General features: G+C 39.5%; 1 protein-coding gene across 1 annotated transcript in view; it reads left to right on the top strand.

The window, feature by feature from the left end:
• Window positions 1–24,760, top strand: part of LOC112104190 (X-linked retinitis pigmentosa GTPase regulator) — a 96,149-nt gene that overhangs the window by 53,343 nt on the left and 18,046 nt on the right. Inside the window, exon 13 of the mRNA XM_026650003.1 lies at window positions 2,382–2,447. Coding sequence (XP_026505788.1) covers window positions 2,382–2,447 — 66 coding nt within the window. The remainder of the gene's footprint in view (window positions 1–2,381; window positions 2,448–24,760) is intronic.

The following is a 24,760-nucleotide window of genomic DNA, read 5'->3' as shown; positions in this document are numbered from 1 at the left end:
ACCTACATATCTTTGCCTATCCTATCCAGGCATGCTAGAGCATGTCCCAGCCCCATCCATTGTTTAGGAACTGGTGAATCCAGATCAGCATTATGGAGAGGCAATAGTGTAGTTTTTTTACTTCAGTGGGACTTAAGCACGTGTTTAAGTGCTGTGCTGAATTGGTGCCATAGTGAACATAATGTATCTATGTTCCCAAATGTGCTTTGGTTGATGCAGTGCTTTGCAGGAGCCATTATTAGTTTGGCCAGAGTTCCTTGCTAATTTAATCATTTACATTTTTTAAAAACGTGTCATTTTTTCTTTTTTGTATGTAAATGATATTTAAAAAATAAAATAAAAAATGTTCCCAAAAGTGATCCACAGATAATATTTTGGGAATTTCTTCTGTAAAAGCAAATTAGATATAGTAGCAATGGAATGAGAGAGAGAGATTTATTTTTTTTAAAAATGAAACAAAAAACTTCCCTGAAATATATCACATTTGTAAAAGAATGGTGAAAATACTCCATACATATTTGGTGTAAAAATTGCCAAATATACAAATTAAAATAGGTCTTGAAGAATTTACTAACATATGAAGAAATCTGTTTTTTTAATATCTTGCATTCATCATGTACTGTCTGTATGCCAGGCATATTTTCACTTTTTTTTGTGTTTTCTGTTTTTGTTTTTTTGTATACTGGGTTATGAACAAATTCAGAAGTGCCTTTCTGTTAATAGACCGATATAGAAGTAGTAGAAATATATATTTTAAATAGCTGTTTGAAAAGATGTCTGTTTCAGGAAAATGTATCAAGATGGAAATAGAAGTGATTATTCTTCCTCGTGCGAAATTACCTGTTTACAGCACAGCTACTCCAATTCTAAATGGCAGCAATGACTGTTTTTTGTAGGCCGCAAAGGCATGAAAAGCCTTGGTGGTGTTTTTTTGATGGTGTTAGTAGACGGGATATGTGGGTATTTCTATTTTTAAAAAACTCTCTTAGAAACTAAAATGTTGTTGGTTCAGGGGAAAATCAGCAGTTCTGCACATGGTTCTGATCATGAGATTAGGTGTTAGTTACTGCCATTCAGTTGGCGATTATCTTGTTGCAGCGGTGACAGATTTTCTTTCTAAAAGAGAATTGATTGTGACCATGGGAGAAACTGAGGATCTCCCCCCCCCTTTCATATTTAAGTGAAAAGGCACTACGGCAGTAGTCAGAACTCTGTGATGCATGGAAGGTGGCTTCAAAGTGTACTTGTAGATGGTTACAGAATGGCGAACTGTTGGTTCATTAAAAGCGGAATTAAACTGTTTGCTAAAAATGGTAATTTGACAGTCTTTTTCCTCAAGCTGTGTGCGTAGTGGTATTAAGATGTTCATGTATTTCATGATACCATGCTGTAGCTGTTTTGGACCCTGACACTGCCTCAGTTTCCCCTCTGTGGTGTTCTCAAAACTGCATCGTGACTCTTGGAAATCAAATAAATGTGGGGGTTAATTTAGTAAAACATCACAGTTGAAATTGCAGCTTTCATCTTAAATGAAAACATGTCTTTTCCTGACTCAACTGTTTCCTCAGATCCTTGTTAGTCTCAACAGTTCTTTAGCAAAACCCACGTGTTGCTGCCTGGCATTTCCTCACGCCTTTTTTATCATTAATTTTTTATTATTATTATTTTATTATTATTTCTTCTTATCTCAGAAAGTGCTATCTTACTACTGTCTGCAAGACAGTGTGGTGGTATAAGCTCCCATAGATCAATCTTTGCTCTTCTTTTAGCTGCATTAGGATTTAGAATTATAGCGAAATTAATATCCTATTCTGTAGTTTCTTAGATGTATAGGACTTGAATGTTTCCTGGCCAAGACTTTAAAAAGTGTATGTCTGAAATTAGGCTCCTAAATCTATATCTAGGCACATAAGTCGGTGGCCTGAATTTTCAAATATGCTTAGCATCCAGGAATTCACAGTGCAAAACAGTGGGAGCTGTGGGGTGCTCAGGACATTTAAAATTAAGCCACTGATTTGGAAGCCTAACTTTAGGCACCCTTTTAAAAAAAAAAAAAAAAAAAAATACAAAAAGGTGTCCCCTCGATCCTAAGATCACTTGAATGAGCCCAGTGTGAATATACTGGAGACCTCTTAAATGTCATCTTGTAGATTATTATTTTTAAATAGTCTGAAGAATTTAATTTACATAATTGAACAATAGAATACATTTCTTCACAGCAGTTTCAATTACAATTTAATTGACAGGCTTAATGTTTGGGAAATATTTTTAGATCCTCTGATGAAACCTATTAAATGTAAATAAGGTATCAATCTTATTTAACTCATGTTTATTAATTAGCTTACATTTCATTCTTTAATTTGTATCCCCATTCTTTTCAGACACATATGATGAGATTGAATCCCAGTGACCAGTCCTTAAAATTATCACCAGTTCAAAAACAAAAGGTACTGTAATTAATCATGTTTGAAATGTAGAAAATGTATAACTCTTTTCATAGGGCATCCTCTTTCTTTCCTTTCTCTTTTTTGCTCCTAATTCTCATAAAGTAAACCTCAATTTCTATAGACTTCTTCCTACATAAAACTTTTAGGCCTGGATGCTGCAAACGGCTCCACCTGGTAGATCCCTGAGTGTACAAGGAAATCACTGGGGCTCTGTGCAGATGCAGGGGTCTGTCTGCTTGGAGCAGTTTGAGATGAGCTATTATAATACTGTAATTGAAGGGGCAGTATACTGTAACTTACATTATACATTTTGTAACGTACAGTAATGATAACTTGCCATTTACTTGATTGCTGATACTAGAATATTTGGATTAAAATCCAGGTCAAAATATATGTAAAGTAACCATGTTTACAAAATGCTGGATGTAATTTTACAGTAAAATGTAATCATTCACTGGGCAATAATACTTTTATCCCATTATAAAGTTGAGACTTCTGTCTTACCATCCTGTATTAATTTTAAAGTGATAACAGAATTTTGATATTAGGGGTACATTAATATCGGCTCATAATCTTGTATTTCAAAATTGATTACACAAAATATGATTGATAAATGGAGTATATAAAAAGAAAATTTTAAATTTAAGCCAAAAAAAGACAAAGTAGCTTTAGATCAATAGTAAATACACTGATCCCAGAATCGGGAGAGTGCATTTAACCTACTCAATAAGTGTTTCATTCTTTAAACAGTTATATATTATTTAAATTAATTTTATTTGGAATATTCCGTATTTTATGCCATTTTTTTAGTCCTATCAAACACATCTTTTCTTATTCAGATGTGTCTATAGTCTTTTCCATTTGTTCTCATTTAATTTGTTCTTAATGCTTTCCTTCTTTCTTTTTAATTTTCTGCTTCTCATGTGGAATAGAAGAACAATAAAAATGTGACACTGAAAAGTGATGGTAAGGGTGGGTTGAAAAAGACTGATCTTAATTTCATGCAGAAGGGTTCAAAATCAACTGATGGTTCTTTGCAAAAGCAGTCTTTAAATTCAGTGTCTCTTGGAAATGGTTCAGATCTAGAATGTAGTGATTATGATGCCTTTGTGGGGAAAATTAAGGCTAATAAAAAGCATATAAAAGATAAACTAGAACAGGCATACACTATTAGCAAACTGAAGTCTGATGTTCAGCAAACTGTTAAACATCAACTCAAATTAGTGAAAAGGAAGAAAGACTATGCAGAAAATCTTAAACCTAGAAAACAAGACACATCTTACGGTCTTTCCAGTAATAAGACTAAAGAATTATTTTTTTCCACTGAAAAGTTAAAAAAAGCTATTAAATCTAAGCACCCCCCTAAAACAGATATACTGCCTGCTGCAGCCAGTAACAAACCAGTGACCATTTCAGTAACTGCACAAAACCAAAAACCTGTTAAACAAGGAAGTAAAGATGCAGTGGACGAAGTTAGGATATCTGACAAATATGGAGAAATATATGTCAGAGGGGAAGAAAGTAATGAAGAACAGAGAGGACTTAAGAAAAAGGAGAGATTCATTAAACAAATAGCAGTATCTGTGTCATCATCTTCAAGTGAGGAAAGTAGTAATGATTTTGCAAAATATGTACTTCAGAGGAGAAAAATGCACAAGGATCGTTATAAAGACACAGGAAAACAGAAGCAAACAGAAGCAGTAGAAAATGTGAATGATTTAGAAGAAAGAGATACTGAGACAGAAGAAGAGCAAGATACAAATAAACAAAGAGAGAGTGCAGAAGAGACCAATATAAAAACCCTGAGTGAAGAGGAAACAAAAGTGAAGAGGTTTGATGATAAACCTGATGAGGCCCCACAGCGAGATGCTAAGAATGAAAAATTTAATCAGGCAGAGAAGAGTGAAGAAAGTGAAATGGGAATGAAAGAGGGTGAAAGTGAAAAGGAGAACCAGGATGAAAAAACTAATAGTGAAGTAGAATCTGGAGAGGAGGAAGATGAAAATGAGGTTAGAAAAGATGATGATGATAATACCTCAGTAGTAAGAGATGGAGATGAAGAGGAGAAAGGTAATGGAGAAGAAAGTGAAAAAGCTGAATCGCAGTATGAAACGGAAGATGATCATGAGAGAAAGGCAAAGGCTGAAGAGAATCATCACAGAAGAGGCACAGAAGAGAGAAGTCAAAAGAGTAATTTTAAAGAGGAAGAAACAGTGAGCAAGGGAGAAGTGGAGAAGAAAGATGAAGAGACGGTAGAAGGAGGAAAGGAGGGTAAATGCGAGGAGGAGCAGAGTGAAGACACAGAAGTGGAGGCTGAGAGTGAGGGTGGAGAGGAGGATGAAGAGGAAGAGGATGAAGACAGTGAAAGGGAGGAAGAGGGAGGTGAAGGGGAGGGAGAGGAGGAAGAAGAGGCAGAGAAGGAGGATGAAGAAGAGAGGGAAGTGGAATGGGAAGAAGAGGGGGAGGAAGGGGAGGATGAAGAAGAGGGGGAGGAAGGGGAGGATGAAGAAGAGGGGGAAGATGAGGGGGAGGATGAAGATGAGGGAGAAGAAGAGGGGGAGGAAGGGGAGGATGAAGAAGAGGGGGAGGATGAAGATGAAGAGGGGGAAGAAGAGGGGGAGGATGAAGATGAAGAAGAGGGGAATGAAGAAGAGGGGGAAGAAGAGGGGGAGGATGAAGAAGAGGGAGAAGAAGAGGGGGAGGGGGAAAATGAAGAGGAGGAGGAGGAGGGGGAAGATGAGAGGGAGGACGGGGAGGGAGACGATGAAGATGAGGGGGAAGAAGGGGAGGAAGAAGAGAATGATGTAGAAAAAATAAAAGAAAATAAACATCTGCAGAAACATAATAAAAAAAAGCAGGAGAAGAAAGGAAGTGCTGTACAGAGCTCTAAACAGCAAGTAAAGACAAAACAACATGTAGTGAATGGGTTACACAATTCAGAACAATTTTGGAACAATGTGCTACCTCATTATTTGACGCTAAAATAGTACAAGATGCTGGAGATTTACTTCAAACAGATTCATTCAGGATATTATTGTGCCATCCCAAGTTTATTTAGCTATAATCCTTTTTTTAAAAAGTGATTTAAAAAAAAAATGCTCACAATAAATGTATTATACTAACACCAAGTGCCAGTTTCCTAAAGGGCTACAGAAAACATTAAGAGTTTGGTGATCTTTATCAGACCAAATTATCAGATATAAATTCTGGTGAAATCACTTTCATCTTTACTGTGTACAACACTATTAAAGTTGCAGAAAGTGATTCTCTGGGAGACAAAGCATTTGCTTGATGCAAATTTTGTCATAATTTTAGGATGATGGCATGAATTGTGTTGTAACAATGTAATTTTAATTGCCTTTTTAATCAGATTTCTGGAGCTGAAACATTCAGTTTTGATTATGGGGTAACTACCATGTTGATGTGCCTTACATGAATGGAATATCAATAAATCATAAAAATTCAGTTTTGAGAACTATATCACCACTGTGTTCTTTTCCTCTTAATTTCTACTAGGCCAATGTATTCATTTGTTCTTATAGACAAATACTTTGTTAGAAAATGCCAGATAAGTCCGAGAAAGGACAGTGTGTGCCAGTATGTGGTCAGTACTTGGTTTCTGTAAACTGAGGCCTTGATGTTTCAAAAGGACTTCAGCTTAGTCTCTGATTCTGGTGCCAACATGCAATTGTGTGCTAAAAAATCAAGGGCCTCTGAAAATCTGGCCCCAAATATATTGTGGTTAGAATACATCCAGTTAGTGATGATAAAACTATTTAATTATTAGAGGCAATTCACCTCAAATCCATACAGAGCCATGAAATGTTTCTTCATTCTTATTTACTTGTTAAGCATTGTTAATGTACTCTGGGCCATACAATACAGAGAAGACATGGTCCCTGCCTCACGGAGCTCATCAGACAGGCACCCAATACCCCTAGGTAACAAAGGACTGGGAATTTGGATCACAAAGATCTTGATCCTGCAAACACACACACTTAATTTTACTGCCATGAGTAATTCTAAGTGGGACTTCTCACAGTACTAAAGTTAAGCATGTGTGTAACTGTTTGCAGGATCGGGGCCTAAGTGATGAAAGGAAGATGTAGTAAGTCCAGAATCTAGATGAAATAGAATGGAAATTGGCATAAAAGAGCTAAATGGCTGAAAAGACAATTTTTTGGAATTTCTAAAAGATTTGGTGTTCCCCTAAATGCTAAATAATCAAAGTTCCCCCTTTTTCAATTTTTAAAACTCTTAGCAAAGAATTTTTAAAGGATTTGCCCTATGTTTGTAATGGTGTGTCTGGTAAGGGGAAGGGAAAAATGGGTGATTTTTGTCATCCAGCATTTTCCTTAGTACTTGCATACCATATTGGTGGCTGCTATAGGAAACCCTAAAGTAGACAAATCTCTGTTGACCAACCTGTGGAGTGGTCTTGACAGTCTCTGAAGAGAGTTCCTTCAACCTCTCTTTCAAAATGAGAACAAGAGGAGAAAGAGGAGATCAAAATGTGCGGGGATAAATTAACAGATGTCAAGCAGTAAAAATGTTAATCAATACTTGTATTGAGGTTATGAAACATTTTTTTTAAAATGTTGTTTTATAACATCTTGGTATTAAAATATTTTAATTCATTGTCTCCAGAATTTATTTCCAAAAAAGGCTGTAGTAAGTTAGTAATAAGAATGGCCATACTGGGTCAGACCAAAGGTCCATCCAGCCTAGTATCCTGTCTACCAACAGTGGCCAATGCCAGGTGCCCCAGAGGAAATGAACAGAACAGGTAATCCTCAAGTGATCCATTCCCTGTTGCCCATTCCCAGCTTCTGGCAAACAGGGGCTAGGGATACCATCCCTGCCATTCTGACTAATAGCCATTGATTGACCTATCCTCCATGAAAATCACCAAACACCATAGATCTTAATCAGCTATACTATTTGTTCTCCTGTTTTTCAATCAGTCACTCGTTCCTTTTCACAAGCTTCAGAAGATATTTTCACTAGCAATAATGTGAGTTTGTCCGATGACTTTCACAGCCTAATTAGTTTTGTGGCTTAGACTTTTGCCTCTGAAAACATAACCCTTGTACATTTCTGAATTTTCTAGATTGTGCTGTTCAAGGTAGTCCTCAAAATTAAATGAACTCCAAATGCAACTGTTTCTAGCTCAGGTGCATACATAATATTGATCTGAGGACCTTACTGGTTTGATATCTGTGTGTGTAAATCTTGGTAGAGGGGTGCATGTATGCATTCTGATACCAAAGCAGAGTGGCCTGTGTAAACAGTATGTATGTTGCATAACAGAATTGGTTGAGGAACTGAAAACAGACTTTTCTAATGAGGGAGTTTAATTTATATGGCTTAAATGCTGCAAAACAACTGAACTGTTATGAAAATATTTAGATACATTACTAAGTTGATCTCAAGTGATGCATTATCAGTCCTAGGGCTCCTGGAGTATTGTTGTGATTTAACTTAGGGTAATGCTGAAAAGAGATTTGTATAGGACTGAAACTGTTTTCCTTAGACTGAACACCTGGCATAGTTATGACAAACCCTAATCGTTTCCTTTCAGGCCTCTAACTGTATGTGCTGTTTCTGGTGATAGATACGAGTCTTCTTTAGTTTAGGCGACGAGCTATTGCTTTTGAGACCAATGATCTCTACTCCAAATCCAAGCAAGGACTGATTCTTCACTGACAGCTAGAACATTGCTTTCAAGCCACCGCCTGTGTAAGCGGAGTCCCCTTGTTGAAGTGGGGAGCACAGTTTTCTATATCCATTAGGAAGGGGTAGTGCTTAGCCCCGCCCCTTCCCAAGGCTTCCAAGGGGAGAAGGGAAGCTAAGTCATGGCCTCATCTCCTCCCTGGTTTGGGGAACTGCAAGAGCAAACAGTCTCTTCTCCTGGGAGTGCAGGGATTACTATTGTGAATGGCCTTTGTACAGCCATGCGGTGGGAGGGGGAGCTTCTTTCTGACCAACCGTCATCTTGGCCTGACTGGATAGGGATGCATAGAGTGAAGAGGCTGATTTAATATTGCTATGTGGATAACTCCTTTTGTAGGGGGATAAGCACATTACAGCTGCAGCACTACTAAGGGTCTTCTAAGGAACTGTTTCATAAACTGCACAATACACCAACATTACTGGGCTCTTGTGGGACTTCTAACTTCATGAACATAACTGGAACTGACACCTATTCAGCCCTGCTCAAATTTTCATACCGTCATTCAGTTGTATAGTACTTCCCTGGCAATACTATGATAGTTCAGTCTGGGTTAAATATTCCTTAGCAGATGCACAAAGATTTATGTGCGGGACTTAAGCAGCACTGGAATAGTACTTCTGAAATCTTCTTTAGTAGACTGAAAATTTTGAAAGAGATGTCACCCCTTCATACTTCCAAACTTATTTGAATTCAACAAAAGTAAGTTTTGGCATGACTTTATCTGAAAATGCCAATATACATACATAGTCATTTATTCAGAAAGTTCTACCTTTAGTAAAGTTTACAGTCAATGCTGATTACCAAAAACACGGAGAATATGTCCTACAGACTAGAGAAGATGTTTATGTATTTTACTCTTTTCAGCTTTTCTCATTTATGAAGGCAAATCGCTATCCCTTAGGAAAGCGGTTCTCAACCAAGGGCCGGGGCCCGCTGGCGGGGCTGCAAGCAGGTTTCAGGGAGTCCCCCAAAATAAACCAGAGAGCAGGGCCAGCATTAGACTCAGGGTAGAAAGCTGAAGCCCAAGACACGTGGGGCTGAAGCCAAAGCCCAAGCAACTCAGCTTTGCAAGGCCGCTGTGGTATGGGGCCACACCTGCCTGCTTCCCCTTAAGGCCAGCCCTGGCTTTTAATCTACTGGATATGCAGAAAAACAGCTGTTGTGGCACAGGCGGGCCAGGGAGGTTTTTATAGCATGTTGGGAGGGCCTCAGAAAGAAAAAGGTTGAGAACCCCTGCCAGAGAAGGCATTTTAAAATATCAGCTTCCCCATTTTTGGTGGCTGTAGAATGCCATATTGGGGCCTTCTGTGCTGCTGTCCTTTTCAACATAGACATCATGGTCCAGTTTATGTGCTGCGCCAAGCAGTGGGGCTGTCTTGGGTTTGTCTACACTGCAGCAGAGAGTGAGTCTCCCAGCCTGGGTAGACAGACTCGTGCTTGTGGGGCTCTAGGTCGCATGCCAAAAGTAGCAGTGTGGGCATCGCCACTCAGGCTCTCAAGACTGAGATTGAGCCCCACTCTTAACAGCCCCATTGCCATTTTGAATGTGCTAGCTCAGCTCAGACACTAGGCTGGGGGGCGTGCTTCCAACTCCAATGTGGACATACCCTAACTACAACCCCTCCACCAGGTCTGAGGGGAAGTCATAGGGACTGGCTATACCAGCTGTTTGCCAACTGAGAGCTCCCACATGACTGGGGACTTCTTAGCTGGCCAGATCTGACTGCTGTCTGGCCTTTTCACATTGTTTAGGTAGTGCAAATGAGCAAGAATACAATCAAGTTGCTAGCTCCTTAAGTCCACCCAGCCCCCTTTTTTTATATTCCCAGACAAAAATCTACATTAACATAGAGTTGAGTTGGGGAGTACATATCAGTAACTTAAGGGTAAAAAGATTACAGGGATGTTTTAATTCGCTGCAAATCAAGCATTGCAAATCCAGAAAATTCAGAGTTTAATATAAATTTAAAAGAAATCCAACCTTCCTAAAGAATGGTAATGCACAGTTAAGGAACCCAGACAGGGTTAACTTTGCCCTGTGTTGATGCCATGAAGTAACCATAGAGTTATGATTAGTGTATAATAGTGTTTGTAGTCCTAGACTAAATTAAATTGATTTTTAATGAGCCAGTAAATTTTTTCCTCATGGCATCACTTCAGGGTGGAGTTAAAAAGACATAGGGTACTAAACATTTTAAAGGAACCATTTTAAAATTAATTTTAACTCATGAACTAATAGATTAACTTGTAAATTCTTAAACGATTTTGTGCCCAAAGAGTAAATGCTGTAATTTTGAAGAGGATATGCTGTATTTTTCATATGCCACAAAGTAGTTTAATTCCCATTCTTAAGAGAAAAACTCACCCTTTACTATGTAATCACGAGCAGTGCTTCTGTAATGTGTCACTTGGACAACTGTCACTGACACAGGATAGACTCCACTGAATATGCTCAAGGTATTGTTTATTGAGGAACATAAACAAGTTTGTGTGTAAAATTGTTAGTAAATGGCCCAAGAAGGTTCTTAACTTTTTCTCTTTTCTCTATTAATTTAGCAAAAAAAATTTGGTCATGAGTGGGCCTTTAAGAATAATCTTTTAAAAAAAGAAAATTGTTTTTCTGGGTTTTTTTTAGTTTCTTTCTTTTTTTAAAAAAAAGCTCTCTTGGCTGAAAAATTGTAGCTAGCTTTAGTTTCTGTTTCAATCAGGAATTTAAAATAACTCTTTGGGCTCCTCAGTCCACATGACACAACATTCCTCACCCTCAGAATTGCTGACAGTTTATACGTTTATAAACTTTTAATTTTTAAATTAAATAGAACTTTATTTTTGTTGGTTCAACATGTGAATAAAACTTAGTTATTCTTGGATAAGCACATAAGAATAGTAAGTACATTTTGTATTTTGTTTTTCCTACTGCAAGAATATTTTGAGAACCATTATTTAAATACAAAAGAGAGAGAACAAAGGCTGAGCATCTTATTAACTCACTTTGCTTTTTTTCTAGGGCTGTCAAGTAATTACAAAAATTAATCAGGATTAATCGTGCAATAAAAAAAATTAATCATGAGATTAATCGCACTGTTAAACAATAATAGAAAACCATTTATTTAAATATTTTGGATGTTTTCTACATTTTCAAATATATTGATTTGAATTATAACACAGAATGCAAAGTGTACAATGCTCACTTTATATTTATTTTTGATTACAAATATTTGCACTGTAAAAACAAAAGAAATATTTTTCAATTCACTTAATAAAAGTACTGTAGTGCAATTTCTTTATCATGAAAGTTGAACTTACAAATGTAGACTTATGTACCAAAAAACCTGCATTCAAAAATAAAACAATGTAAAACCTTAGAGCCTACAAGTCCACTCAGTCCTGTTTCTTGTTCAGCCAATTTCTCAGACAAACAAGTTTGTTTACATTTGCGGGAGATAATACTGCCCGCTTCTTGTTCACAATGTCCCCTGAAAATGAGAACAAGTGTTCTCATGGCACTGTTGTAGCCAGTGTTGCGAGATATTTCCATGCCAGATGTGCTAAAGATTCATATGTCCCTTCATGCTTCAACCACCATTTCAGAAGACTTGTGTCCATGCTGATGACGGGTTCTGCTCGATAACAATCCAAAGCAGTGCGGACCGATGCAAGTTCATTTTCATCATCTGACACAGATACCACCAGCAGATTTTCTTTTTTGGTGGTTCGGGTTCTGTAGTTTCTGCATCGGAGTGTTGCTCTTTTAAGACTTCTGAAAGCATGCTACACATCTTATCCCTCTCAGATTTTGGAAGGCACTTCAGATTTTTAAACCTTGGATTGAGTGCTGTAGCTATGAAATCTCACATTGGTACTTTCTTTGCATTTTGTCAAATCTGCAGTGAAAGTGTTCTTAAAACGAACATGTGCTGGGTCATCATCCGAGACTGCTATAACATGAAATATATGGCAGAATGAGGGTAAAACACAGAGCAGGAGACATGCAATTCTCCCTCAGGAGTTCAGTCACAAATGTACTTAACGCATTATTTTTTTAACGAGTGTCATCAGCATGGAAGCATGTTCTCTGGAATGGTGGCTGAAACATGAAGGGGGCATATGAATGTTTAGCATATCTGGCATGTAAATATCTTGTGACACCGACTACAATAGTGCCGTGCGAACACCTGTTCTCACTTGCAGGTGACATTGTAAATAAGAAGCTGGCAGCATTATCTCCCATAAATGTAAACACACTTGTTTGTGTTAGCGATTGGCTGAACAAGAAGCAGGACTGAGTGGACTTGTAGGATCTAAAGTTTTTCATTGTTTTTTGAGTGCAGTTATGTACCCCCCAAAAAATCTACATTTACACAATAAAGCGATTGCAGTACAATACTTGTATAAGGTGAATTGAAAAATACTGTTTCTTTTGTTTATCATTTTACAGTGCAAATATTTGTAATAAAAGAAATATAAAACAAGCAGTGTTAACTTTGTATTCTGTGTTGTAATTGAAAACAATATATTTGAAAATGTAGAAAAACATCCAAAATATTTAGTAAATTTCAATTGGTATTCTATTGTTTAACTATGTGATTAAAATTGCGATTAATCACGATTAATTTTTTTGAGTTAATCACATGAGTTAACTACGATTAATTGACAGCTGTACTTTTTTCATTACTTTAATTTTTATAACCAACCAGATAATTGTCTTAGACATGATGGCCTTACATCTGTCTTTTAAAGTTATCATGATATCCCACTTCTTAGCCCTTGTATAGTCTACTCCAAGCTCTTTCTGGGTTGCTTTACTCATGAGAAGAAGGGACTGTGGTAATATGAAAATATGTAATTTGAAGCTGTAAATATGTTTTGAACTATTCATTATGATTTCAACAGAATTTGTGGCATTATTTCTAATTTTAGAATAAATATCAAAGAAATGTATCCTGACATCTGTTTACCTTACTGCTGGTACACTGGAAATGCACCTAGAGTCTGATTCTGCATCCACTGAAGTCAATGACAACATTGCCATTGACTTAATTTGGTACAGGATCGACCCCATATATAGCAAATCACGTGAACACCTAACAATCTGGTCAGTTGTGAGATCTGTACATTTTAATGGAATGTACAGAAGCTGATGTACACTAACAAACTGTCTTTTGAAACTCATTTCTAGCAGTGCAGTGCAAATATATGAACGTTTGGGATTGTGGCAGTATGTAAGCAACTGAGCCAAATGTTCTGATTGTGCAATTTGGAAATCTCCAGTGTCATCCTGAGTTACATTTTGCAATATGTTCTTGATTTGGAGAAGCTCGCTGAGCCCAGAATATGATTGTACACTTAAACCTAGGCTTTTGTATGTGAAAATATTTGGATGAGGTATGGGTATTTTTGTTTAAGAAAAACTAATTTGTACTGCTGAGAACCTCATAGACTATTATTAGTCTATATAGCAAACAGACAAAACAAGTATGCTTGATCACTGTTTCATTTAGAGATTTGTAACTGTGCCCATTGCATCCTTCATTAGGAAGCTTATGCTCAGGATCCCAAGGCTGAGTTCATTATCTTTTATATCCTTGTAACTGTTTAGAGTAAAGAATCCTTAGGTAAAATCCAGGGATCCGGAGTGGAATTTTCAAACACACCTCAGATACTTAACAACAAAAAATCTCAAGAACCCATTCCTTGTTGTTGGAGATCTAGATATCAGACTTCTGAATAACCAGAATCTTATACTGAACCCTGAAGATCGGCATACTCTCTCATGGAGAAAGATCAGGCATGTTTGCCCTCAGTTGTGATTGCTTTCCCACCTATGAGCCCTCCATTGCCATACTGTGTCCCAGATTATGTAAGGCTTTATAGACTAGCCAATATCCTGAACTGCACCTGGAAATGGACAAGTAGCAAATGCAGAGCATAAAGTATTCATTACACGCTCAATATGTAACTGATACCCTACTAAAGTGATGATCCTCTGTGGTCCACACTTTTAACTTCCAGGTGCTTATCAAAGGTAGCTTCAAATAGGACACATTGTATTAATCAAAAAAATCCTGTGGTTGGAAGGGCATGGATCTCTATGACGTTGGAGAGGAATGTTCACCACTTCCAGGTCGACTGTAGATAAAAGGCACTTTGTAAGCGTCACGTGGCAACCCAGGAGCAGGCATGGATCCCGTATGAGCTCAGAATTGTGAACCACTGTGGCAGAGGTTGGATATATTTTTTTTTTAATTTATTAGAGGCTTAAAGAATGTATTTGGGTTTTATCAAGCAGCTGCCTCAGGCTCGACTCATCTGACACATCTTAAAACAACAGAATTTAAAATCGGATACATTTATTGTCCTCTCTGCAATAAAATCGGAGTGTATCCCAGATGGCAGAGTGCAGGCAAACTACATTTTAGAGTAGTCCATTTACACATCCAGGGTAGAATTTTTAAAGGTGCCTGTGTGACTTAGGAACCCGCATCCAGTTGGAAGTCAATAGGACTTGTGCTCCTAAGTATCTGAGGTGTGTTTGAAAATTCCACTCCAGATCCCTGGATTTTACCTAAGGGTTCTTTACTCTAAACGGTTCCCAGGATATAAAAGACAATGGACTCAGTCTTGGGATCCTGAGCCTTCAGTGGTTTGGGAGGAATCCTTCCTTTTGTATCACAGTAATATCAAACTAGGAATCATCTCCAAGAAAGTCAGCCTGGTGGGAAGGATGTTTAGGAGTGACCTGAAGGAACTGTGGCATCCCTTCTGCTGTGTGTGGAGGTCTGTGAGTCTGAAGAATCTGCATTTGGAAGAAGGGCCCTCTTAAAGGATAGAGGCAAAAATTGCCCAGATCATATCTTCGGGCTCAGACAGGGTAGCACCTGCACAGCTTGTGGGGTGGAGAGATGACACTAGAAAGAGGAAACTAGGGCTATGGCTACAAAGGCCAAACAAGGCAGATATCTGGGAATGGGGGGGGACTTGGAAGGTACCATGTGACTGGTGCCATGTGAGCTGTTCAGTGGGATCCCACAAAGCACAATGTGAGAGCAGGCATAATTCAAGTTTGTTTAAAGATGCCAGCAGGAGCGTAGAGAGAAATCACCAATAGAGAAGAACTGTGTGTGCGCACGCGCATGTGCGACAAAAGGTATAGCAATGAAGCAGTTCAGCAGGAGGACAGACTCACTATAGTAGCGCTCACTGCTGCAGGAGCAGCTTGGGGAATCCACACTATAGGCTGGCTGGAGGAGGAAATGTGGCTGCGGCAGGAATTGAGTCTTGAGGGGCTTGCAGTATTCCAGGCAGGGAAGGAAAAGAGTCCCAGCCTTATCTCCATGACAGATTGGAGGGGATGCTACTAGACTACTGGTTGTTGGGTGTCTCTACTTGAAGCAAGGATTTATTGGGAGAGCTTATATCTCTGCTGCCTGTTCTCTTCTCCTTTTCCTTTCAGTGTGGCTCTTTCATCCTTCTTGTCTGCCTTGTCTATTGTTGGAGAGTTGGAATAAAAGAAAGACAAAGAAAAATGAGAGAGCTGGATATGAACAATGAGGCAAAATGTCTGTTTCCAGGCCCAAAGAGCGGGGAGGGAGAAAACTGGTGTAAAATGCATGGACAAATGCCGACGGATCTTTTGCCCAGTTTCTTGGTGGGCAAAATCATGAAGGAGTTTGTCCTATACTGGCAGTCTCTGTCTATGGGATAGAAGATGAGGGATGTACAATAATAATATCACCATCTTCAAGCAATTCACAGGACTCTTCATAATTTACTGCAAAAATTGCAACGATTGCATTATTGGAGATAAAGACTGCTCAATCTTGCTCTGAATTACCGTAAAAAGAAGGGGAAGTGCTTGGATTCAGATCCAGGCACTCAACCAGAAAGAAAAACACAAGTTTTTTCTTTACATTAAAAGCACTTCTAGCTTGGAAGAGTCAGATTCTCCCACATAGCCAGGTCCCTTACAGGGGTGTTCAGAAGAAGATTTTATCTCATCTCGTGAAGCAGATATAGAAACTAAAACCCTAAAGGTTTTTAACTACACTGAATGGGTTGATAGGTGCATTTTTAAAGCATCTGACCTCTAGTAGCCAGCTGAAAGAATAACTGATTATTTGGTTCGGCCACTCAGCACTTGAAACACCATAAAGAGGCCTCGTGTTCATAAAGTGTTGAGCACTCATCCATTGAAAATCAGACCTTTTTAAGAGGTTTCATTTTAGATACAAAAAAAATGGAGGCACCCAAAATCACTAATCACTTTGAAAATTTAGTCCAGAATATCTAATGTTTAGAAAAAGGTGAAAGGAATAATAATTTCTCTGTTTCCAAGGCAAGATACCAGTGAAAACATTGCATCTGTCCACTACTCAGTTGAGAAATTTGTGGAAGCTGCATGGCATACACTTGATGTTTAAAGCTTCTTTCTTTAAGCATTTGGAAAAGGTATACAAATTACAGCCAGAAACCTGGGCTAATGTTCCTAAGCTAGTCTCTCCAGTGTCCATTAGCATTGATAATTAATTTTCTTTGCATCATACTTTTCAGAGATTCACTAAGTGGTTGATATCATAAGTGTACTGTGATTTGATAGTCTATCCGAGTTTGACTATCTATTTTTGTGTCTGGAGCTGCTTTTGGTATGACTTTCCCCAAATAACTGAAGATTAAAAGATATTTACATTACTACCTAACGTTGTCTGGAAGAAGTGAGAGTGTTAAGTTTGTTGTATGATGCTTTGCAAAACTCCTTAAAACTGACTTCAGATTCTACGGTTGTCCATTTTAGCGAGAAGATTAGTTAAGCCTGAGGCCATCTAAGTTGTATCTGTTTGCTTTTTCCAAACAGCCTGCTTCCTTTCAGAAGATGCAGTTTTGCATATTAAGGACATAGCCTACCTGAGCTATTTCTGATGCTAACTTGCCCTAGGAATATGTAAATAAAAATCTTTCAGACTTGATGGTAATCCTCTGGATCCACTGTTGGCAGAAAAGATGTTAATGTTCACTTAGATTGCTTGTAAAATAAAAGGGATTAAGCAGATACTTAAAACAAACACTAATACAAACAACTATAATTATTAAACAATTACAAAAGTACAGTAGTTGTTTAATCTTTGCTTGGACAAGATGGCAAAGACTTGGCCTTCCTTGTGGAGATTCACAGCAGCAATCGTCATAGGACGAACTGTATTACCACATAGAAACAGCTTGGTCCAATGCATATGTCCCTGCTCCCCACCCAGAGTAAAAGCTCAAGACAAAGCACTGATATAAGGAATAATTACCCATTTCAGATTTGTCAATCAATTCCAAAGTTACTTTAATTTGAGACAGTGTGTAAAAGAAGAGACACTGCAGGATAAATGTTTCCAGATACTAAAAAACCTGATATTAGAAGGAAGGAAGAAGTAGATGGATTGGTATTGTAAAACACAAAAGTGCAATTAAAATGTAGATAGAATCGTGCTGGATTATTTATCAAATTAGTATTTAGTGTTAAGTATAATATGTGTTAAAGGAGTTAGTTTCCAATAAGGGAGATGAACAGTAGATGATACTTATGAATTTACTGTATCCTTAGCTGTACCTGTGAGGGGACAGCAGACAGGCTAATATACTTTGTAATTTGCAAGATTTGTGTTTCTCCATGTATTAATGTTATGGGTAAAATTTTCAGAAGTGCCTAAGATTTAAGATCCTAAGTCCCATATTCAGAAGTGACATAGGAACATAAATCCCACTGAAAGTGACTTTTGAAAATGGGACTTATGTTCCTATGTCTCTTAGGCAATTTTGGAATTTTACCCTATGGCTAGTATATGTTTGTATGTAACAGATACCATCTATGCCAGGCAGCCTTGACTGGTGGTCTGACAACTTGTCTGTCTCCTTTACCCCAGTTGTCCTGGGCTCTACAACTGTAAGTCTGCCAAACTGTATGGCACCCAGATGCCCCAAACAAATCAAAGCTCCAGCATGCTGCCCACTGTAGAAACACATAAGGAGAAATATGCCTTGAAGAGTTTATACTGTAACGTTGGACAAGTTGCGCTAAGTGGGCATTCCACACAGTTGGAGGGAATGGAGAAAGAGTAACACAGGGATAACAGAGATCGGAACACGTAGTTTGGACTATGGGGGCATGAATAGCAGTGTGCACCCAAAGTGCTGTGGTGTAATTGCCCTATGTGGACGCTCGGGGCATGAATGAAAAGATTCCGAGTTTGCATTAATGTAGTCCTGTTTGAAGAGGACTATGTTAATGCGAACTAGGAACCTTTTCATTCACGCCCGCAGTGTTCACATGAGGGAGTTACAGTGCAACACTGCTGCCTGCATAGTCCAAACTGCCAGGGGAATGTAAACATAGCGTTTAATAAAACATTGCGAGCACAATCAGCAGGTTTCAGATAATGCTTTATATAATCTTTTAGTAAAATAAAATGAATCATTTGAATAAAAGTGATTAATTTTGCTCAAAGTTTCTCGCTTAAGCAAGAATTAGTAATTGTTCCCTAAATTTTACTGTCAGAACTCTTTTTAAAGTATGCAGTGTGGCTTTTGCATCCATAAAAACATAGAAGGAAGTCCTAGTTTGACAGCTACCTTAATAACTTATAGCTGAAAGAATAAGCTCTTAAATCCATCAGAGTGCTTAACTCATGCTTTTACATAGTTTTTTCATCAAACTCTGCAAACAGGTTTTTTTGTGGTGGATCCTGAAACTGTGGACACTTTTGGTGAATAGCTGAAACTAACAAAGTTACTATATTAATAGTTAGAAATTTAAATTAGGCTCTCAATTTATAATGGTAAATGGCTGAGAGTATTTGGGTTTTAAGATGTTAAGCTTGCACTGTTGCTCAGTAAGAGATTACCAGACGTATTTATTAGCACTGCTTAGAGCTTAAGAAAGCAGTACCTCCAGTCATCACATTACGTCATCCAAGATCAGAGCAATGAGCACAACAGTATTAAAGAAATGTTTTACAGATCAAGACACCCACATATTTCTAACCCCCTGATGGTTAACCGTGGTCAGATAATTTTTTTTTTTTTTAATGGCTGTCCTTATCCACACTCAAGGCAAAGTCATACTTAATTACTCTTGGAAGGATTAGATTTTTATGTGTAAATGTCAGTAAACGTCAATTTCACCATACTTACACAAACTGATGAAAAAAATACTTCAATACATCAATAATACAATAATAAAAATACATCAATAATAATAATAGAAATTTACAAATAGGCAAAGTAAGAAAAATGCTGCTTGAGAACTTACGAGCGTTTGAGTTAAGGATATTTACTTTGTATATTTTGATGTGATATTTGTTTTGACAGTTATAAAGCTTTGACTTTTTGAATCTCAACATCTCCATAATTTCCCACAACTGTGAAAATTTCAACTGCTAAAAATAAAAAGTGAAACCTATAATTTTGCACAACTATGAAAATTTAGATGGAGAAAAATTAAAAATGCTTAAAAATAAACATTGATATCTGTCAAAATTATAAAAAAAATGAATTCTACCAAACCTCTACTTAATATTGTTAGAACAAGTGTTCTCACATTTTAATTAGCATGATGCATTTTCCCCATAGAGACAAGCCCCCAGAGGGCAAAATCCCGTCCTTGCCATCTCTGAGGTGCACAGGAGAGAACAACAAATATTTGCCGAGTGGAAGATTCCTGTGAAGTCCTGCCTCAGCAGGGTCAGATGGTCTATGGCAATGCACTCTGTAGCACCCTCACCCCTGCTCATAAAACGATCAGTGTTCATTTTCCCTCATACCTTATGATGAAGGCAGCATTCACCCTGGCTGTGTGTCCATGTCAGCTTGTACCCATGGGGCCTATCAGCCAGAGCCGGCGCTTCCACTAGGCGACCCTAGGCGGTCGCCTAGGGTGGCAGGATGTGGGGGGTGGCATTTTGCCGCCCTCTGCGGAATTTTGGCGGCGGGGGGCTTCTTCCGCTCCGGGTCGTTGGCGGAAATTCGGCGGCGGGTCCTTCACTCGCTCCGGGACCTGCCGCCGAAGTGCCCTGAAGACCCGGAGCGGAAGGACCCCCGCCGCCGAGAACACAGCTTCAGAGGAGGAGCTGCCGCCTAGGACAGCAAAAACCCTGGCACCATTCCTGCTATCAGCTGCTCTGTCTGGGTGCCCCACCAAGTACTCAGGGTCTTGCTAGGTATATATTCTGCCCAGCTGCTGCATGGGAGTACTGTGGGTGTCTCTCAAACTCTCAACCTGTCCACACTCAACCCACAATGCACCCATGCAAGAGGCCATGACTTCTCAGTATTTATGAAGCTTTAAAAGAGGTTTATTCCCCTGCGAATCTGGGGAGGGGGGGGATCTGACCTGTAAAAGTCTCTCAAGAACCGTGAGCCTATTGGCCACATCCTAACTAGATTATAGCATAAGCCCCAATCCTTCAGTTTGCCTGAGCTGTACTCTGCACAGGACCCAACGTGTGTGTGTTAGGGGGTGGAAAGAGCAAAGGTAGCTTTATACCACCACTCACCTCCCCTGTCCCAGGGGCTGCTGGGTTGGTTTGGCCCCTTGATGTAATTTAGAGCAGCCAGCTTTAAATATGCTGCTTGTAAAGGCCTATTTGGGTCTGTTACACCGGCCTGTGAATGCCAGATTGTTGGGGATGTTCTGGCTGCATCCCCTCCTACCTCACACACTTGGAAGACAGGGAGGAGCTCTGCCAGCTCTACATTCACCCACAGTGAGGTAATCCCCAACCACCTATTTAGGGAAACTTTCTGGCCCTTTTGCACCACCCAGGTAGCTCACAGAGGGGCCCTATTGCAAGGCAGGGTCTGACCCATTGGATCTAGTTTCTGATTTCTTTAAAAGGTGAAACCTTAAATTTAAAAGCCTGATATTAAAAAGGTGACATTTGAGTTTGCAAATTGTTCTTAATAAACTGGAGGTAAACAAAAAATGACTAATTTATCTGCTATGTGAAATTGTAAAACAAATACAGCTGCATAAACATCTCTAAAGAACAATCTTTAAAACTGCAGTATAGCCAAAACATTTAGAACTAACTTGACTACTTTTCAAACATTTCATCCAGGGAAAGTGTGCATGACAAAGCAGACTCCACTGTATACTTCTGCCTTCTAGAAATTTTGCTGGCACAAATGTTTTTCTATCTGCAAAGCCTTTTGCGTCATATAATGCTGGGAATCTGTCCCCACAAATATACTTGCTTTTCCTTCAATTGACTTGTGTCCTTAGGTGTGAAATAGCACAGTAATTGGTAAACTTTTCTGAATTGTTGACTTTGAAGGTAATGTTGTTGGAGATTGTTGGGACTGAGCCTGTACAGCACAGACAGAGTGTTGCACACTGTAGGTGATGAGCTGGACAGTAGTGAGGGAACCTGTTCCTGCATTATTGAGAGGGCGGCTGAGTAGCTGCCAACTTATTCTTGCTTATTAGGAGGAGTGGGGCCATGGAAAGAGTACATAGCTAAGTGCCTCATTCTCAGTCTCCTCTGTCAGTCTTCTCCATGGTAATTGTGGAGAGAGACCAGATCTTTGCTCTGAGCTCAGCTTAGGACCAGCCCTCAGGAAGAAATCCCCAGAATTCTCTGCGTCTAGGTGGCATACAAAACAGACTTCGGGGCCCCTTTGTAGCAGAGCTTTCACAGAATTTTAAAAAGATTTTCAACTAAATGTCTCTGTTTCCTCATTGGTTTCAAAGTTTTTCTTCTTAAAACTGTAAACTTAAAAAAAAAAAAATCTTGACTTTCTGAGGAGGATTTGAAGGATAGCACCTCTCCTCCTGCTTCAGAAATGGTAGGCACATACAGCAGGTCCCAGGAACTGAGCTCTCAGCTGGTGTATGGGAAAGGCCACGTGGAGACAGTTCAGCAGGCTGCATTAAAACTTGGCTTCTAGTCAATGTGGTGGTTGAGGCCTATGCAAAGAGAGAGAAACAACCACATGAAAACTCCCTTCACTGAGACCAAACCAGAATCAGTGGCATGGAACTGGGGCTAAATTTTATTTCAAAGTCTCTCTGCGTCTTCTCTAGGCATGAGACCCCATTCCCACAGCTTGCAGAGCAAGCAGGATAGTTTCACCTGAGCCTCCTGAATCTTGGCAGAAGGCAAAAGTTCTCCCTGTAGTGAGCAGGATAAAGAAATTCCTGCTCCCAGCCTGGCAAGGTCCACGCTGAGGTGGTTAAGAAGGCCACAAGGTATTTTCCCTTCCCACAAGCTGTTTTACCTGCATGACCTTAGCTGCTACGAAAGGTGCCGAAGAGTCATTTGTCACCAGGAGATCCAGGTCACTCCCCATTTAGCCTAGGCCTCGCAGCAGGGAATATAGAGTGAAGCATTTTAGATCACCTTTCCTGGAAGAGGGACCTACCACCTTTCCCCTTCCAGCCTCCAGGGGTGTGACATGAGGTCATAAAGTGGCTACTCTTTTCCTTTAGGGAGACATGCAGGATATATGCCTGCAGACTGTCCTTTCAATCTCCTTGGTAACTCTTCTCCTCACAGGCCCCCCTCCCCTTTCACAGTTTTGGCTCAGGGCCTGGTGAAGAATGTGGTTCATGGTCTTAAAACCTCTCATGAGAGAGTCTGCCCTCTAGAGCCTCTAAAGAGAAGGACACATCTCTAGAGTTCGGGTTATGAACAAGATACCTCAGTGTCTTAACTAAGCTTCCCAGAAATAAGCATGAATGGGAGGCCTAACTTTGTAGGTGCTTGTGTTTTTAGAAATTAAAACACAAAACAAATTAAAAAACCCACTTTGCAAAGTTGAAGAACGGTGTAATTCTTCACTTGGTTTATGAGGGTGTGATTGAGACCTACTTGTAGGTAAGGACTAAGAGGTCTTCATTAATCTGCCTAAGATTAAGCCTGCTGCAGCCTTCTTAGTAAAGGGCATACTCATACCAGCCAAGAGAGTACTTCTGTCAAACCCACAGACAGGAGAATAAGATCATCACTCAGGCTAAACTTGGGCTAGGTCTACACTACGGGGGGGGTCGACCTAAGATACGCAACTTCAGCTACGTGACTAGCGTAGCTGAAGTTGCGTATTTTAGGTCAATTTACCTGGCTGTGAGGACGGCGGCGAGTCGACCGCTGCCGCGCCGCCGTCGACTCCACTTCCGCCTCTTGCCGCGGTGGATTTCCGGAGTCGACGGCAGAGCGATCAGTCGCGATAAGTCGATCCCCAATAGATCGATTGCTACCCGCCGATCCGGCGGGTAATGAAGACGTGCCCTGGGATACAGTAGCCTGAGAATATTGGCTGTAGTCTCTTATTGTGGAGATCTGTGCTCAACTGGAAAGCCATTGTGTGCATGCATAAACACCTGCCCCCCATCCCAACCTTTCCAAAACCCACCACAAAGATTGTGCTTTAAACTAGGCTTCCCTAGCAGCTTTTTCAGTGCATGATGTCTCACCTGATTCTGACTTGCTGTATATTCAGAACTTCCAAAGATGTGTCTCAGGAACAACTGTGGCTCCACTTGATGAAATTGGAATTGTGTGCTAGCATCTAATATCCTTTCAAATATTTTGTTGGTAAGCTCTTTGGGAAGCACTGAGACGAAGCGGTCCCTGGGGCTTTAGAGAAGGGGAAAAGTCTCTCCTTTCTTCCAGTGAGAGAATCTCCAAACTATCTTTTTTCAACAGGTTTTCCCTTTGAGGCTGCTGTCATTCTAGGTCCTAGCGTAGAGATTACACAATAGGAGGAGGTCACTGCTGCCTTTCCTGAGAGTTGGAAGACCCCGTCTGGGATTCTCTGGAAAACCATCCAACCCCAAAAGCTTCTCTTGGTTTTTTGGTTTCCCATGTTTGGGTAGACCCCCCCGCCCCGTCTGAGGGGTGCCTCCCTGTAAGCCCTCATCTGGGAGTGAACTGCCTCAGAAAATGGAGGTTGAGATAATCAGGGAAGGCTATTCAATAGAACTCACTCATTGTCCTACAGACAAGTTTATTCTTTTCCCCACGGTAAATTAAAATAAAGCAACACTATCAACAAGACCCTTCATGGCATCAGAAGATGAAGGATGCAGTGATCCATCTCCTAGCTATGGAACAATGGAATCAATTTGGTGGAGGGACAGATATTTTGGAAAAGGCACAAGATTCTTTGTGGTACAAAGAGAAACAGTGACATGCAGACCACTTTAGATCTCAGGTCTCTCAATGAGTCCATAAGGAGAGAAATCTAGGTGGAAATACTGAAATCAGTTATACATTATTTTCCCAAAACTTCAGAATATGAAAATAAACCTCCTGCAGAGATACTGGAGATACTTCAGCTTCTGCTATAAGAAGTATTTTCAATAGAGTACTCCCTTTTGGTTTGTAACTTCTACATGGGTATTCATAAATACCATATCATCCCTCCCTTCAAGTGAAAGGGATACCTTGTCTGGACTGTCTTCTCATCATGTTACACAGAGCCCAGAAGCCATCACTAAAAGCCTTCAGAAACATTACTTTGCGCGAACAAGTGGAAGGGCCAATTATGGCCTTTACAAAACTCTAGTATCTAAGTTATTGTCCAAAACAATAGTTATTTC

Source organism: Terrapene carolina, unplaced genomic scaffold (assembly GCF_002925995.2).
Source record: "Terrapene carolina triunguis isolate 2854851 unplaced genomic scaffold, T_m_triunguis-2.0 Scaffold24, whole genome shotgun sequence".
NCBI lineage: Eukaryota > Metazoa > Chordata > Testudines > Emydidae > Terrapene > Terrapene triunguis.
This window is presented reverse-complemented; position numbering and strand designations above follow the sequence as displayed.